Source organism: Carcharhinus amblyrhynchos, chromosome 12, assembly GCF_965287045.1.
Source record: "Carcharhinus amblyrhynchos chromosome 12, sCarAmb.v2.hapA, whole genome shotgun sequence".
In the NCBI taxonomy this organism is placed as follows: domain Eukaryota; kingdom Metazoa; phylum Chordata; class Chondrichthyes; order Carcharhiniformes; family Carcharhinidae; genus Carcharhinus; species Carcharhinus amblyrhynchos.
This window is the reverse complement of record NC_137335.1, coordinates 16650191-16666165: the sequence shown is the minus strand read 5'-3', so window position 1 is coordinate 16666165 and position 15975 is coordinate 16650191. Positions and strand designations below refer to the sequence as shown.

The 15975-nt window shown below is 43.2% G+C and overlaps 1 protein-coding gene across 1 annotated transcript in view; it reads left to right on the top strand.

Moving 5' to 3' along the window:
* adgb (androglobin) overlaps positions 1-15975 on the top strand; it is a 267020-nt gene that overhangs the window by 166135 nt on the left and 84910 nt on the right. The window contains exons 20-21 of the mRNA XM_080200127.1: positions 5580-5694; positions 14990-15157. Coding sequence (XP_080056253.1) covers positions 5580-5694; positions 14990-15157 — 283 coding nt within the window. The remainder of the gene's footprint in view (positions 1-5579; positions 5695-14989; positions 15158-15975) is intronic.

Below are 15975 nucleotides of genomic sequence, written 5' to 3'. Positions count from 1 at the left end.
ACCTCTGGACCACCGTGCCCAAAGAAATGGGTTAACTGAGCTCATCATTTGTTATTTGCCTGAACAGCTGCCTAACCTTAGAACCCTGTACACAAGTACATTCAGCCTGCATGTCCCCACCACATACAAGACGGCCTGTCCTCTTTCACATATTATACTCAATATTATGTACTTTAAATATTTACTTTGCCTTTTTTTGAAGGAGACACCTTGCCTCCCCCTTTTCTCTATCACACATAAGAACATAAGAAATAGGAGCAGGAGTAGACCATCTAGCCCTTCGAGCCTGCCCCACCATTCAATAAGATCATGGCTGATCTGTCATGGCTCTGTTCCACTTTCCCGCCCTCTCCCCATAACCCTTAATCCCCTTTCCTATCAAAAACCTATCTACCTGTGTCTTAAATATATTTAGCGAGGCAGCCTCCACCACTTCAACGGGCAGAGAATTCCAGAGATTCACCACCCTTTGAGTGAAGAAGTTCCTCCTCAACTCTGTTCTAAACTGCCCCCCACCTTATCTTGAGGCTGTGCCCTCTAGTCCTACTGTCCTTTCTGAGCGGGAAGAGCTTCTCCACCTCTATCCTATCCATCCCATTCATCATCTTATACGTCTCAATGAGATCTCCCCTCATTCTTCTAAACTCTAACGAGTACAAGCCTAGTTTATTCAGCCTCTCCTCATAGCTCAACCCTCTCAACTCCAGTATCAGCCTAGTAAACCTCCTCTGCACTCCCTCCAAGGCCAAAATATCCTTGCGTAAGTGCGGCGACCAAAACTGCACACAGTACTCCAGCTGCGGCCTCACCAGTGCCCTGTACAGTTGCAGCAAGACCTCCCTACTTTTATATTCAATCCCCCTCGCTATGAAGGCCAGCATCCCATTTGCCTTCCTGACCACCTGCTGCGCCTGCAGGCTGGGTTTTTGCGACTCATGCACAAGGACCCCGAGGTCCCTCTGCACCGTTGCATGCTGAAGTTTTTCGCCATGTAAGTAATAGTCCTTCCTACCATTATTCCTACCAAAGTGGACAACTTCACACTTACTAACATTAAATTCCATTTGCCATTTCCTGGCCCACTCGCCCAGCCTATCTAGATCCTTCTGCAGACTTTCCACACCCTCCGCACAATTTGCTGTTCCACCAATCTTGGTGTCATTAGCAAATTTCGACACCATGCGCTCGGTTCCCTCCTCCAGATCATCTATATAAATGGTAAATAGCTGAGGCCCCAGCATCGATCCCTACGGCACTCCACTAGTCACCAACTGCCAATCCGAATAGCACCCATTGATCCCCACTCTCTGCCTCCTATTTGACAGCCAATCCCCTATCCACGCTAACACCCTACCCCCAACTCCATGCCCCCTAACCTTCTGTAATAACCTCTTGTGCGGCACCTTATCAAACGCCTTCTGAAAATCAAGAAACACCACATCTACCGGCTCTCCTCTATCCACCGCCCTAGACACATCCTCATAGAACTCCAATAAATTCGTCAGACACGACTTCCCCTTAACGAAACCGTGCTGCGTCTGCTCTATTAAACAATTCTCCTCAAGATGCCTCGCTATTTTCTCCTTGATCATGGATTCTAGCATTTTACCTACAACAGACATTAAACTAACCGGCCTATAATTCCCTGCCCTTTGCCTGGCACCCTTCTTAAACAATGGCATAACATTAGCCGTTTTCCAATCTTCCGGCACTTCCCCGGAATCCAACGAGGTTTGGAAAATAATCATCAAGGCATCCACTATCACCTCCGCCATTTCTTTCAGAACCCTTGGATGCATTCCATCCAGTCCTGGGGACTTGTCCACAATCAGTCCCTCCAGTCTGTCGAGCACTGCCTCTCTAGTAACAATAATGTCATTCAGGCCCTCCACTCCTACCATCTTTCCATCGCTAACACCCGGCAAACTATTCACGTCCTCCTCCATGAAGACCGAAACAAAAAAGTTATTCAAGGCCTCAGCCATTTCCCCATCCCCTACCACTAAGTCCTCCCCTCTCATCCTCGAAGGGTCCAACGTTCACCCTAGTCAGCCTCTTTTTATATATTTATAAAAACTCTTACTATCCTTTTTTATATTTAGCGCTAGCCCAGCTTCACAGTTTATCCTACCCTTCTTAATCAACTTCTTCGTCATTCTTTGTTGATATTTAAACCTCTCCCAATCCCCTTCTCATCCACTACTCTTAGCTACTCTAAATGCGTCCACTTTTAACTTAATACTCTCCTTTACCTCCTTCGTTATCCACAGCTGATTATCTCTCCTCCTACGATCCTTTTTAACCATCGGAATAAATTTCTGCTGAGCACCAAGAAAGATCTCCTTAAAGATCCTCCACTGTCCCTCAGCAGACCTACCTTCCAATGCGCTCCCCCAATCAACATTCGCCAATTCCTCTCTCATCCTATCGTACTCCCCTCTGTTCAAACAAAGGACACAGGCCCGGGAACCCACTTTCTCCTCCTCCATCTGCATCAGAAATTCCACCATACAATGATCACTCTTCCCAAGAGGCTCCTTCACCACAAGGTCCCTAATTCTACCTGTCTCATTACATAACACCAGATCCAGGATCCCTCGTCGGCTCCAACACACACTGTTCAAGGAAACTATCCCGGCAGCATTCCAAGAACTCTTCCTCAAGCCCACCGCGTCCAACATGGGTCGACCAATCAATATGTAGATTGAAATCCCCCATAATTATCGCCGTTCCATTCCTGCACGTCGCATTTATTTGCACGTTAATAGCCCGCCCCACTTCCAGATCATTATTTGAGGGCCTATAGACGACACCCACCAGCGTCTTCCTCCCTTTGCTGTTCCTAATCTCCACCCACAACGATTCCATTTTCTGCTCTTTGGTTCCTATATCATCCCTTACTACCACCCTGATGCTATCCTTAATCAGCAGAGCTACGTCCCCCTCTTTTTCCTCCCGCCTATCCTTCCTAAACACTTGATACCCCTGTACGTTCAGCTCCCAGTCCCTGTCACCCTGCAGCCACGTCTCTGTAATGGCCACCAGATCATATCCATTTGTGCTGATCTGCGCCACCAGCTCATTCACTTTATTCCGCATGCTTCGTGCATTCAGATAAAGTGCCTTCATCCCAGCCTTCACCTGTACCCTATTTGCAGGAACGCCACCAACCTTACTCACGCCCCCTACTCCCTTTATTATTGGGACATCCTTGGCCTCTTCCCATACCTGTACCCTCTCCTTTACTTTAGACCCTGTAATTTTAGACCCTGACACCCAACCCAGCCCAAGGCCAAATGAAAGCCTGTAGGACAAAGCATGAACTAATTGGCAATGAACAATGTCATATTTTTCAATGCTTTTGCTCCTCTGTACTTGTTGTCAGGCTCATCACAGACTAAAATTATCTGTTGTTCAAAGGCCTAAGGCCAAAATCGCAGCCTCCCAGGATGGAGCCATAGTTTTGAGAAATTTAAAATATCTGTGTTGTAGCTTCACCTTCAAGCCTTTAAGCTCTGCAGCACCGATCTAGCTGTATGGTTTGCAGAATTGTTTTTATTTGAAAGGAAATCATTGACAGCGTTCAGCCTGTCCTTTTGTTTGAGCTAAAATGCTGGATTAACATCTAGATAGAGGTGGGATAAAACTATCCCAATCATTTCACAACTAATATGGTGGTGTGATCACAAGGCAGTAACTATGTAGTAATTTTTTTTTGTTTTTCTGCAGTGCACTGCAGGTTGACATCTATATTTTTGGACTCTTCTGACCTCAATTATGCATTCAGCCCATCCATGCTGCACTATCCACAGTCTATTCATGATTATTTTAACAGCAGCTACCCTATTTCCAGCCATTGATTCCCTGTTTGAAGTAACACTAAGGGTGAAATTCTCCTACGCCCCATCAATGGATTCAGTGGTTGGCAGGAGGGGAGAATTTTGCACGTGACCCAAAAATTGGTTTTACACTGACATAGCTTTTCCAGTGGATTTTCACTGGTGCCCACCATGGCAAAATGGGAAACCCACTGAAGGCCAACATGAAACTGATTTGCATCTAGCTAATGTAATGCAGATGAAGGCCTGACCACCCATGTTTGATTTTCTGTGGCACCAATGAGAAAACACACCTGTGCAAAGCACGCCTGGAACAACGGGGAAGATGTTGGGATTGATCTGCCCTGAATGATGTCTGGGGAAGCCTGTGGCAATCAGAATGGAGGCCACTGTCAACCCTGAACCCCAAAATACCAATGTAGTGGGTACAGGGAGCACATACAGATCTTCCAGATTCAGTGACCAGGGGCAGGACCATCATCCAGTTTCAGAATGTTCCTGGAGATCCAATTTCTTTCTCAAGAGTTTCGTCTTCTGGCCTCAGAATGTTCCCAGAGATCCAACTTCTTTCTCAAGAGGTTTACCTTCCAGTCTCAGTGTGCTCCAGAGGTTCATCTTCATTTTCAGGTGGTACAGCTTCTTTTTTCAATAATGGGCCAGTAACATTGGGCACAAAACATCTGGTTGCACAATTAATGAGGCCGGGGCTGGAAGATATGGCATGTTTTCTCCATATCCCTCCCTGCTATGAGACTTAGTCCCCAAATGGTTCCTTGATAAATGCTGAAAGTGGTAAGGTAATACAACAGATGTAGTCTACTTAGATATCAGAATGCATTTGACAGAGTTCTCCATGTGAGGCTGTTGGGAAATTTAAGACCCATAGGGCTGATTATAAATCCTGATGGAAGTGCATGACAAATCCACATGGTAGTCTTCATTGCAGGCTGAACAGAGCTCAGCCTCTGGCTCTGATTTGAATGCCATCATTTAGTTGTCTGCCTGTTTCTAAAGAATAGCAGCAGCTGAGTGGCAGCAGGAGACTGATCCCTGTGGAAACCACAGCTGATCTTTTCCCAAGAACTTACCACAATATCTTCTGTTGCCAATTCATTAATTATTCTATGAGCCTTAAACTTCCCTACAAACCTCATATCAGAACCTTAGACAAACAGTTGCTGAACATCAAAGTAAGTTACATCCAGTGTATTTCACTCATCCAATAGCTTAGTTACTCGCTCAAAGAAATCCAATATGTTTGTAAGAAACCTATACGGATATTTGTTTGCTATGGCATTTTTATCCGTTCATCTGTCATTGAGTAATAGCAGTCTTGCATCCAAGTAGAAAGGTTTGTGGTCCAGTTGGACTCAAATATGTAATTTAGCTGACATTTCAATGCTGTGTGGCTGGAGGTGCCATCTTTCGGATGAGACGAGAAACTCCCATGACTAGGGTATCCTTATTTGTATTTGTATGTTTGGAATTTTCCCCTCACATCAGCGAGGTGTACAACTGGTTTTTAAAAATAGGCCAAGGGAACCCACCGGGGTGCTCAGGTAAGTATAACCCCCAGGCGAGAGGAACATGCCGGGGCAGTACCCTGGCACTGCCCCCTCTCTGTTCTACATGATAGTTTTCCCACCGTGACAGCATTGTGTGCAGAGAATAAAAAATTCGCCCACTGTATTGTTTATTTCTGAGTCATTTTATATTTTTTGATGTATGTTTCTCTTCCAGGCGCCATGTGATCCGATTTACTGCCACTTCTCCTCTTGGACATGTTATCAACATAAGTAGTACTGTACCAATTACGTTTGGTGATGAAGATACGATTTTAGCATCTCTTAGCAAGGTATGTAGCGCAATAATAGTTGTGGAATATTATCAGTCTAAAGCCTGATAACAATTGACAAATTACCAGGAGCACAGTGATCGCAAAATTGAATGGGGCCTACCATTCACAGGACTTCCTGATCCATCAGCAAAGCTGTGCTCGCAGGATCTGCCAGCCATTCCACTGGACCATCATGAAGCTCCTGAGAATGCTCAACGGCTTAATTTTAAAATGATAATTTAATCAAATGGATGTACGTAAGGCAGAGAGTTATTTTTCTATTCATCTAAAATGGGATTGAGCTGTACACTCTGTTTACACATCTGGAGTAGGTGTAAATGGAATCTGCGTTCAACATGCTCTGAAAGGGACAGGCTTTTTACTGTATAATTTTGTTGTTCAATGCATTTTTAATGATGGTCTTTCTTGGATTTCTTTCCATCTCTCAAGCTTTCTTATTTATTTATAGATTTTTTTGCTTGAAAATAGCTGTCAGCTGTGTCTCAGTTGGTAGTACCTTTTCCTGAGTCACACAGTTCCAAGTCCAAGTCCTATTCCAGGCCTTGAATGTAAAAATCAAGGCTGACACTCCAGTGCAGCACTGAGGGAGTGTTGCAGAGTCAGAGATGCGGTTTTTCAGATAAGATATTAAACAGAGGCCCAGCTGACTGCTAGGGTGGATGTAAAAATCTCTTGGCAATATTTCCAAGAAGAGCAGGGAATTTATCTGCAGTGCCCTGACCAGTCTTTATCCCTTGAGCAGCATAAGAGCATAAGAAATAGGAGCAGGAGTAGGCCATCTAGCCCTTCGAGCCTGCCCCGCCATTCAATAAGATCATGGCTGATCTGTCGTGGCTCAGTTCCACATTCCCGCCCTCTCCCCATAATCCTTAATCCCCTCTCTTATCAAAAACCCATCAACCCGTGTCTTAAAAATATTTAGCGAGGCAGCCTCCACCACTTCAAAGGGCAGAGAATTCCAGAGATTCACCACCCTTTGAGTGAAGAAGTTCCTCCTCAACTCCGTTCTAAACCGCCCCCCCCTTTATCTTGAGGCTGTGCCCCCTAGTCCTGCTATCCTTTCTGAGCGGGAAGAGTCTCTCCACCTCTATCTTATCCATCCCATTCATCATCTTATACGTCTCAATGAGATCTCCCCTCATTCTTCTAAACTCTAACGAGTACAAGCCTAATTTATTCAGCCTCTCCTCATAGCTCAACCCCCTCAACTCCGGCATCAGCCTAGTAAACCTCCTCTGCACTCCCTCCAAGGCCAAAATATCCTTGCGTAAGTACGGTGCCCAAAACTGCACACACTACTCCAGCTGCGGCCTCACCAATGCCCTATACAGCCGCAGCAAGACCTCCCTACTTTTATATTCAATCCCCCTCGCTATGAAGGCCAGCATCCCATTCGCCTTCCTGATCACCTGCTGCACCTGCAAGCTGGGTTTTTGCGACTCATGCACAAGGACCCCAAGGTCCCTCTGCACCGTCGCCTGCTGCAGTTTTTCGCCACGTAAGTGATAATCCTTCCTACCATTATTCCTACCAAAGTGGACCAGCTCACACTTGCCAACATTAAATTCCATTTGCCATTTCCTGGCCCATTCGCCCAGCCTATCTAGATCCTTCTGTAGACTCTCCACACCCTCCGCACAATTTGCCTTTCCTCTAATCTTGGTGTCATCAGCAAATTTCGACACCCTACACTCGGTTCCCTCCTCCAGATCATCTATATAAATGGTAAATAGCTGAGGCCCCAGCACCGACCCCTGAGGCACTCCACTAGTCACCATCCGCCAATCCGAATAGCACCCATTGACCCCCACTCTCTGCCTCCAATTTGACAACCAATCCTCTATCCACGCTAACACCCTACCCCCAACTCCCTGTCCCCTGACCTTCTGCAATAACCTCCTGTGAGGTACCTTGTCAAACGCCTTCTGAAAATCCAGAAAGACCACATCCACCGGCTCTCCTCTATCCACCGCCCTAGACACATCCTCATAGAACTCCAGTAAATTTGTCAGACACGACTTCCCTTTAACGAAACCGTGCTGCGTCTGCTCTATCAAGCAATTCCTCTCAAGATGCCTCGCTATTTCCTCCTTGATGACAGATTCTAACATTTTTCCTACAACAGACGTTAAACTAACCGGCCTATAATTCCCTGCCTTTTGCCTGGCACCCTTCTTAAACAACGGCGTAACATTAGCCGCTTTCCAATCTTCCGGCACTTCCCCGGAATCCAGCAACGTCTGGAAAATAACGACCAAGGCATCCACTATCACCTCCGCCATTTCTTTCAGAACCCTCGGATGCATTCCATCCGGTCCTGGCGACTTGTCCACAATCAGTCCCTCCAGTCTGTCGAGCACCTCCTCTCTAGTAACAGTAAAGTCATTAAGACCCTCCAGTCCTACCACCTTTCCATCTCTAACACCCGGCAAATTATTCACGTCCTCCTCCGTGAAGACAGAAACAAAAAAGTTATTCAGGACCTCAGCCATATCCCCATCCCCTACCACTAAGTCCCCCTTCTCATCCTCTAAGGGACCAACGTTCACCCTAGCCAGCCTCTTCCTTTTTATATATTTATAAAAACTCTTGCTATCCTTTTTTATATTAAGCGCAAGCCCAGCTTCATAGTTTCTCCTACCCTTCTTTATCATCTTCTTTGTCAATCTTTGTTGCATAATTAAAAACACATTATCTGGTCATTATCACACTACTGTCTGTGGGAATTTGCTGCGCATGAATTGGCTGCTGTATTTCCTGTGTTACACTAATGGTTACACATCAAACATACCTAATTTTGTACAGCATCTTGACTAGTCCAGTGATCCGGAGAAGTATAAATGCCAGTTTTCCTTTCTTAAAAATGATAAAGATAGTAAAACAAAAGGATGGTGTGCCGATGGGGGAGAGATGGAGGAGATTGTGGAAAACACAGGATAGTGACTACTTTGAGAGAGGAACCACTTGGCCCTGGCACCTGCTGCCATGCGTCAAATCCCAGTGGCGGCAAGTGGAAGCCTTTAATGATCATATACTGGGTGCTGCTTATTCAGTGCCACTTAAGGGCCTTAATTGCCCAATGGGAGGGTGAGTCACCCACACTTCCTCCACTATGGATAAAACCTCAGTAGATGTGGGTGGGCCATTGGCACAGTGCCACCAGTGATGCATACCATTATATGCCTCTGCCCCTGCCGCCAGTCTGCCAACCCAAGCTTTATTTCAATCCACCACCTTCAAAGAGGTTAAGGAAGAGTGTTGAGGGCTCTGTTGAAAGGGAGAAACTGTTTCTATTGGCAGGAAGGTTTGTAACTGTTGAGCAAAGATTTAAGTTAATTGGCACAGAAGCCATAGCTGAGGTGAAAAGCACTTTATTTACTCAGGGAGCTAATATATCGTAGAATCCTTCTAGTGCAGAAGGAGGCCATTCAGCCCATCAAGTCTGCACCAAGAACAATCCCACCCAAGCTCTATCCTTGAAACCCCACATATTTACCCTGCTAATCCCTCTAACATACACAATCCAGGATATTAAGGGGCAATTTAGCATGGCCAATCAACCTAAATTGCACATCTCTGGACTGCACATTTTTGGTAGGCACTGCCTTAAAAGATGATGAAAGCAAATTCATTAATGGCCCAAATCTTCCATGAAATCACCACCAAATTGCCACTTCAGTCCTATTTTCCTATCTTGGACGTGAGTTCAGCATTTCATTCCTGGACTTCTGAATTGGGCCTATTCAGAAATACAGAAGCCACCCATTCTGGGAGTCCTTCCTTCATGATGCAGGATCACTGGGAGAAGCCAAGCCCCCTTTTACAGCATTCACTGCCATATTCTGGTAAGTAAAGCTTCAGTAGAGTTTAAAATCATAAACCAATTTTGAGGAGCCTGGGGAGAAGGTAAGGAAAGGAGTGATATGATAGGGTGGCAAGTGGGTGAGGGAGTAGCGTGGCAAGTGAGGAGGGTGAGGGTTAGAATGGGTGAGGGGTTAAGGCGGCAAGTAAATGGGTGAGGGGGTAGCATGGTAAGTTGAGGAGGGGCAGTGTGGTAGGTGGTGGTTGATGGGATTGAATGACAGCTGGATGGTGGGCGTAGGTGTGTGAAGAGGTAATGTGGCAGGTGTGTGGATGAGAGTGGCAGATTATTGAAGGGATAGGGTGGGTTGAGGTTGTTGTGTGATTGGAGGGTTAATAAGGTGGTGGGGGGCTGGCCAGGTTAGTCAAATAATTAGTTGTCAAGAGTGTGAACTGGGTGGTAGTCAGGTCAGTTTGATAACGGGGGGTTCCAATGGGGAGTCAGGGGATTTGTAGTATAGTTGCCCTGGAGTTAGAACTGGTTTTAATCCTATTAACTATTCCTGGGTACTTATTCTAATAAGTGAGTTGGAACCATCGGAAGTTTAGGAGGGTTCCAGATGCAACAGAATGGTCCATCAGAAATCCAAACTTCCCGGGTGATTCCAGTGTAGTCAGTGCATCGGGAATTCTGAGGGGCTCTCCTGCACAGTTTGACAATACCTCCAGGGTATGACCATCCAGAGGCAGGAAATTCAGGACCTATTAAAAAGGGAATTAGATTTCTATTTGAAAGAAGAAAAACTTCCTATCTCTTGGGTGTCTTTGAAATGTAGTTAATACATTTGCTATATTTGAATCCACATTTATATGTAAGAATTTCCTTCTACACCTCACTGAGCTGCATCCTGTGATCAAATTCATCTTTAAAATGGAACAGTCAAATGAGCTTCTTTTCCTCAATCTTCTCGTTGAAAAATCTACTAATTTGTTCTCCACTACTGTCTATTATGAGCCTATCTTCACTAAGTCAATTTACCCATTGGGATTCCTACATCTCCATGTTCTATAAGATCAGCCTTATCAGCAACTGTAAATAGCACCTGGGTCATTTGCTCACCATGCAAGTTTGATGCTGAAATAGGGTTGCATCAAAGCTATCCTGCAGGCTAGTGGTTATCTTGATCAGATTTTTGTTTGCTGTATATCTTGCAAACTTATGCTTGAGCCTACGGCCACCACTTTCAGTTCAGGAAAGTGTGCAGTCATCTCAGAATACCCTGGCAGAGCAGCAGGTGAATTTAGCATTTCCACGCTGCTTCTATGTGGTAGAAACATGAATGATATTCTCCACTAACAGGAAGTAGTTGTCAAGCTGAAAACACATTCAACCTATCTCACAAATGAATGATGTGGGATATGAATTTTAGTGGCAGTGTTATGCAAGGCATGTCCCAACAACTGGTGGATCGTATCAAACAGCATATTCCTTCAACTGCTCGCAAAAGCAAAGTGCTGACCATACCCAACCAGTCCATGCTTGCAAAACTCAAAACGTGATGTCCAACAGTAGAAGTCTTTCTGCAATTTGATAGCACTTGCTAAACAATCATGATTGTGTAAAGAATTACTCTGACAACCAATTTAGGATTATCAGTTGGACTCACAGTGTGGCTCGCCTTCGCATGCTAGAAGCTACATATATTCACATATATATCCTTTGCAGACAAAATGGACATGTCTGTGCATTGCGCCTATTTCAACTAAACAAAAATTTGGGAGATAGCCATTCCTTGGTTTATTCCCCATGACATCGTCTTGAGCAATCAGAGTCGACCTGCTTCGTTTGAATTTAAACAAAAGTTTGGCAGTTAACTATTCCCTGGTGCAATCTCCATAGCAATGCCTCCACCAACCAGAATTCACTTATCAACCAATCCGCACTCTTCTTGTGCAGTAGAAATTGTTGTTCCTGTTACAATTGGTATTCTTGCACATCTGTCCTGATGAGTGAAATATGAAAAGCTTCATAACATGTCACTTTTTTCAGCAATTTTAAAGAAAAAACAAAAAGAAGAATGGAGGAATGTGGCTAATTAGATAGCTCTTTCAAACAGCTGACATAGTAGTGCAGGGGATTTCTTTATGTTTCAAGATTTTTTGTGAAAAACAAATCTCTGGTTCATATTGCAAAGTGATAGCATTGATACATTCCTTTGGAAAGCCTTTGTCTAATTAGATATAGAATCACAGAATCTTTAGGGTGCGGAAGGAGGCAATTAGCCCATCAAGACTGCATTGGCTCTCTGAAAGAGCATTCTACCAAATCCCATTCTCCTGTCTTATCCTTACAAGCTTACACATTCTTTCTTTTCAGGTAGCAATTCCATTTCTATCAAACCTGACTCCACCACCATTTTAGGAAGTTTTTTCCAGACTCCAACCACCCTCTAGATGAGAAAAGTTTTCCTCATCATTTTTTTCTCCTTTTGCCAAATATTTTGAATTTGTGCTCTCTAGTTCTTGATGATCTTCTGAGTAGAACGTTTGTCACTATCTACCCTTTCTATACCCCTCAGGATCTTGAAAATCTCCATCAAGTCTACTCTCCTTTTCTCCAAGGAAAACAGTCCCAACCTCGCCATCCATCCTCACAGTTTTATGACTGGAATTGTTCATGTGAATCTTCTGTGTATTCTCTTAAATGCCTTCATATCCTCCCTCAAGCCTAACTAGTGTCTTATACAATGTCAACATGACCTCCTTCCCTTGTACTTATGGCCCTGTTAATAAAGTCTGATACTTTGTTAACTGCTTTTTTCAACATACCTTGTATCTTCAATGATTTATGTACATGTATCCCTCTTTTCCTGCACCTCCTTCAGAGTTTCTCCCTTTATTTGATACTTCATATTATTCCCACCTTGCACTTCTCTGCATTAAACTTAACCTGTCATTTGGCCGCCCGAGCCACAAATTTGTCTATGCCGTTTTGAAGTTTAAGACTATCCTCATCATTACTCTGTTTCCTGATATCCTTTATCACTACGCTGGTTCCTGTCACTCAGCAATTCTTATCCAAGTGCCTACTTTTCCTTTGAATCCATGAGCTAGAATTTTTGTCACGAGTCTTTTGTGTGGCACTATATCAAATGTCTTTTGAAAATCCATATACACCACATCAACAGTATTGTCCTTATCAAATTTCTCTGTTACCTCCTCAAAAAACTCTAGCAAGTTAGTTAAACATGATTTTCCTCGAATGAATCCATGCTGGCTTTTCTTAATTATCTTGCATTTGTCTAAATGACTGTCAGTTTTGTTCCACACAACAGGTTCCAGACATTTCCTACTTTTGAAGTCAAATTGACTGGTCTGTAGTTGTTGGATTTATTCTTGCACCCCATTTTGAACATGGATGTAACATTTGCAATTCTCCAGTCCTCCAGCACCACCCCTATGTTTAAAGAAGATTGGAAGATTATAACTAGTGTCTCTGCATTTTTCACTCTCACCTCCTTCAGTACCCTTGGATTCATCTCACCTTATCCTGTTACCTTATCTATTTTAAATAAAGATAGCCTTTCTGACATCTCCTCCCTCTCAATTGTGAATTCTTCTAGTGTACGAATTACCTCCTCTCTCATCTCGGCCTGGGTGGTTTCTTCTTCCTTTGTGAAGCTAATGCAAAGTACTTGTTTAATACCTCTGTTATTTCTCCTGCCTCCATTTTTTTTAACAATCAAATCAGCTACCATCTTTTTGAATGGTGGAGCAGGTTTGAAATGCAGAGTGGTCTACTCCTGCTCCTAATGCATGTGTTTGTACGTTCGTATCACAAATCTGGTTGGAGGATAAAAAGAAAGATATGCACTTATTATGATAGATTTTATGGCCCAAGACATCCCAACATCCCAAAGCGCTTCAGGGTTCATCAAGTAACTTCAAAGTGTAGAAACTGTTACAGGAAAGGTGGCAGCCAAATTGTGTTCAGCAAGGTCCCACACATAACATCATGATAATGACTAGATAACCTGCTTTTAATGACGTTGATTGAGGGATAAATATTGGCAAGAGAATAGGGGTGAACCCTTCCTCCTTAGAAATGGTGCCATAGGATCTTTTACACTGAGAGGGTACTGGAACTCAGTTTAATCTTTCATCCTAAATAAAGGTTCAGTACTCCCTCAGCTCTGCATTGGATTGTCAGCAAAAAGCTTCTGACTCAGAGATGAGAGTGCCACCAACTGAGCCATGTCTAACAGTGAAAGGACGTTGGGTTTGGACTGGTAAAGTGCATCTCATTACTGAATTTCAAAGGAACAATATTTCAAGTTTCTTTTATTTATTCATGGGATGTGTGCATTGCACATCAGCCAGCACTTATTGCCCATCGCTAGTTGCCCAAAGGTAGTTGAGAGTCAACCACAATTGCTGTGGCTCTGGAGTCGCATGCAGGCCAGACTAGGTAAGAACAGCAGATTTCCTTCCCTAAAGTACATTAGTGAACCAGATAGGTTTTCCTGACAATCAACAATGGTTTCATGGTCATCAGCAGATTCTTAATTCTAAATATTTTTTATTGAATTCAAATTCCTCCATCTATAGTGATGGGATTAGAACCCGGGCCCCCAGAACATTAGCTGAGTTTCTGGATTAATTGTCCAGCGATAATACCACTAGGCCAGTGCCTCCCCTAAAGTATGGCGTGTCAGCAGGCACCATTAATTTCATCAGATGGAAAATAGTTTGCGCATGATCTTACAATTGGTGCTGTCAGAAATGTGGCCACTCCTTGTTCAGAAAATCACCCCAGGACTTCTAAAAACTTTGGGTCCTCTGTTTGACAGTATACATCCCCACACCAAATTTGAATATAACTCTTTATTTCTCAGTTTAAAGGAAAACACAGATTCTGTAATCAGTGTGCACAATCAGTGTATTTTACATCTTCATATACTTCACTGTGGTTGTGTAAGGACCAAAGAGATCATTGTTTTCAGTGTACGGTGTGTATTGGAAATCTGTTTGTGATTATCAATACTTCACACTTGATATTCTGTCCAATTGAAATGAGAGTGCAGCACAATTCTGCTTCTGTGATCAGAAATTTGAGTGTAGTGGGCTTAATTCAGTGTCTGAGTTACAGATATTCACCCCTGGAATTTGAAACACAATGCTGGGAATGCCCTGATAGCACATCTACTGTGAGCATGTGTTCTCTTAGATCTATATAAATCGATCCTCAGTATATTTTTGAAGTATACAAATCTGCCATCAGTATATATTTTCAGTGCATATTGATCCTCTCTCTATATATTTGGGAGTATCTACAACCTCTGTGTATGTTTTGAGAATGCATAAATCCATCGTCATCTTAAGTATTCTAGAAGTATATAGGACTTACTGTTATGAAGCCAGTTGAATGTATTGTAAGCTAAAAGATACCGCAGCGTAAAGCTTGACTTTCTTGACTTGTGTACATCAACAGGACAGCATCCGATTCACTCAACACGCTGCTCGAATTATGAAATCCATAGAAAGTGCAATCCATAGCTTCAATGATAAACAAGAACATCACAAAACTACAAAAGAACTACTGCGTTGTCATTTTCCATGCGAATTTGATGACAAGAGTCTGAATGACAAGCAAATCAAGGTGAACCAATTGAAAATTATTTGTTGGAGTCTCCAAAAAAAATTTAAAACAAGCAATTCTATAGCCACATCCATGCTCACTGGTTGTTTCCTTCTACCCAATTCGTACATTATTTTCTCCCTTTTTTGGATCCCTTCTGAGCCAAATCTCTCTCTGCATTTTACATGGGTTACAAGTATTAAATTAATATCATTTTAAATCTGAACAGAAATGCTGTATCTCATTTTGCTGTACTTCTGTCCAATGAGAAGTGTAATATCTAGCAAGCTTATGTCATATGTATTAAGTGTGCTATCTACTTAGATCCATTCTGCAAACTCTTTGTAAGTTCCATTTGACTTTTTTTTCACTTTTTTATAGCTATTATGAATTCTGCATCCACTATTGTAGGGCATTTCATTCCTTGTCTTTCTGTTCATTCTTTGGTCATGATTTTAAAATTATGCCCTCTGATTGCCAACCCAGGACCAAAGACCAGGACCAACCCAGGACCAAAGGAAACATCTTGATTTAAAACTCCTGATTTAATGTATCAAAACTCTTCATAATTTTCTATACCTCTATCAGGTCCCCTGTTAACTTTCTTAGTCACACTGACAAGAACGGGATTTTATCCACAGCATGTAATTTCCAATGTTGTAACTGGAACTGAGCACCACCACTTCCGCTGTTTCTCTTTTTGCACTTTTCCACATGATTGTAATTAAAATTCTAAATGCTGACATTGCACATGCAAAACTCATGAAATGGGGAAGCTTTTCATGGGTGCAACATACCATCAGCTGATACTGCTGTATCTACATACAGCCTGTCAAAGA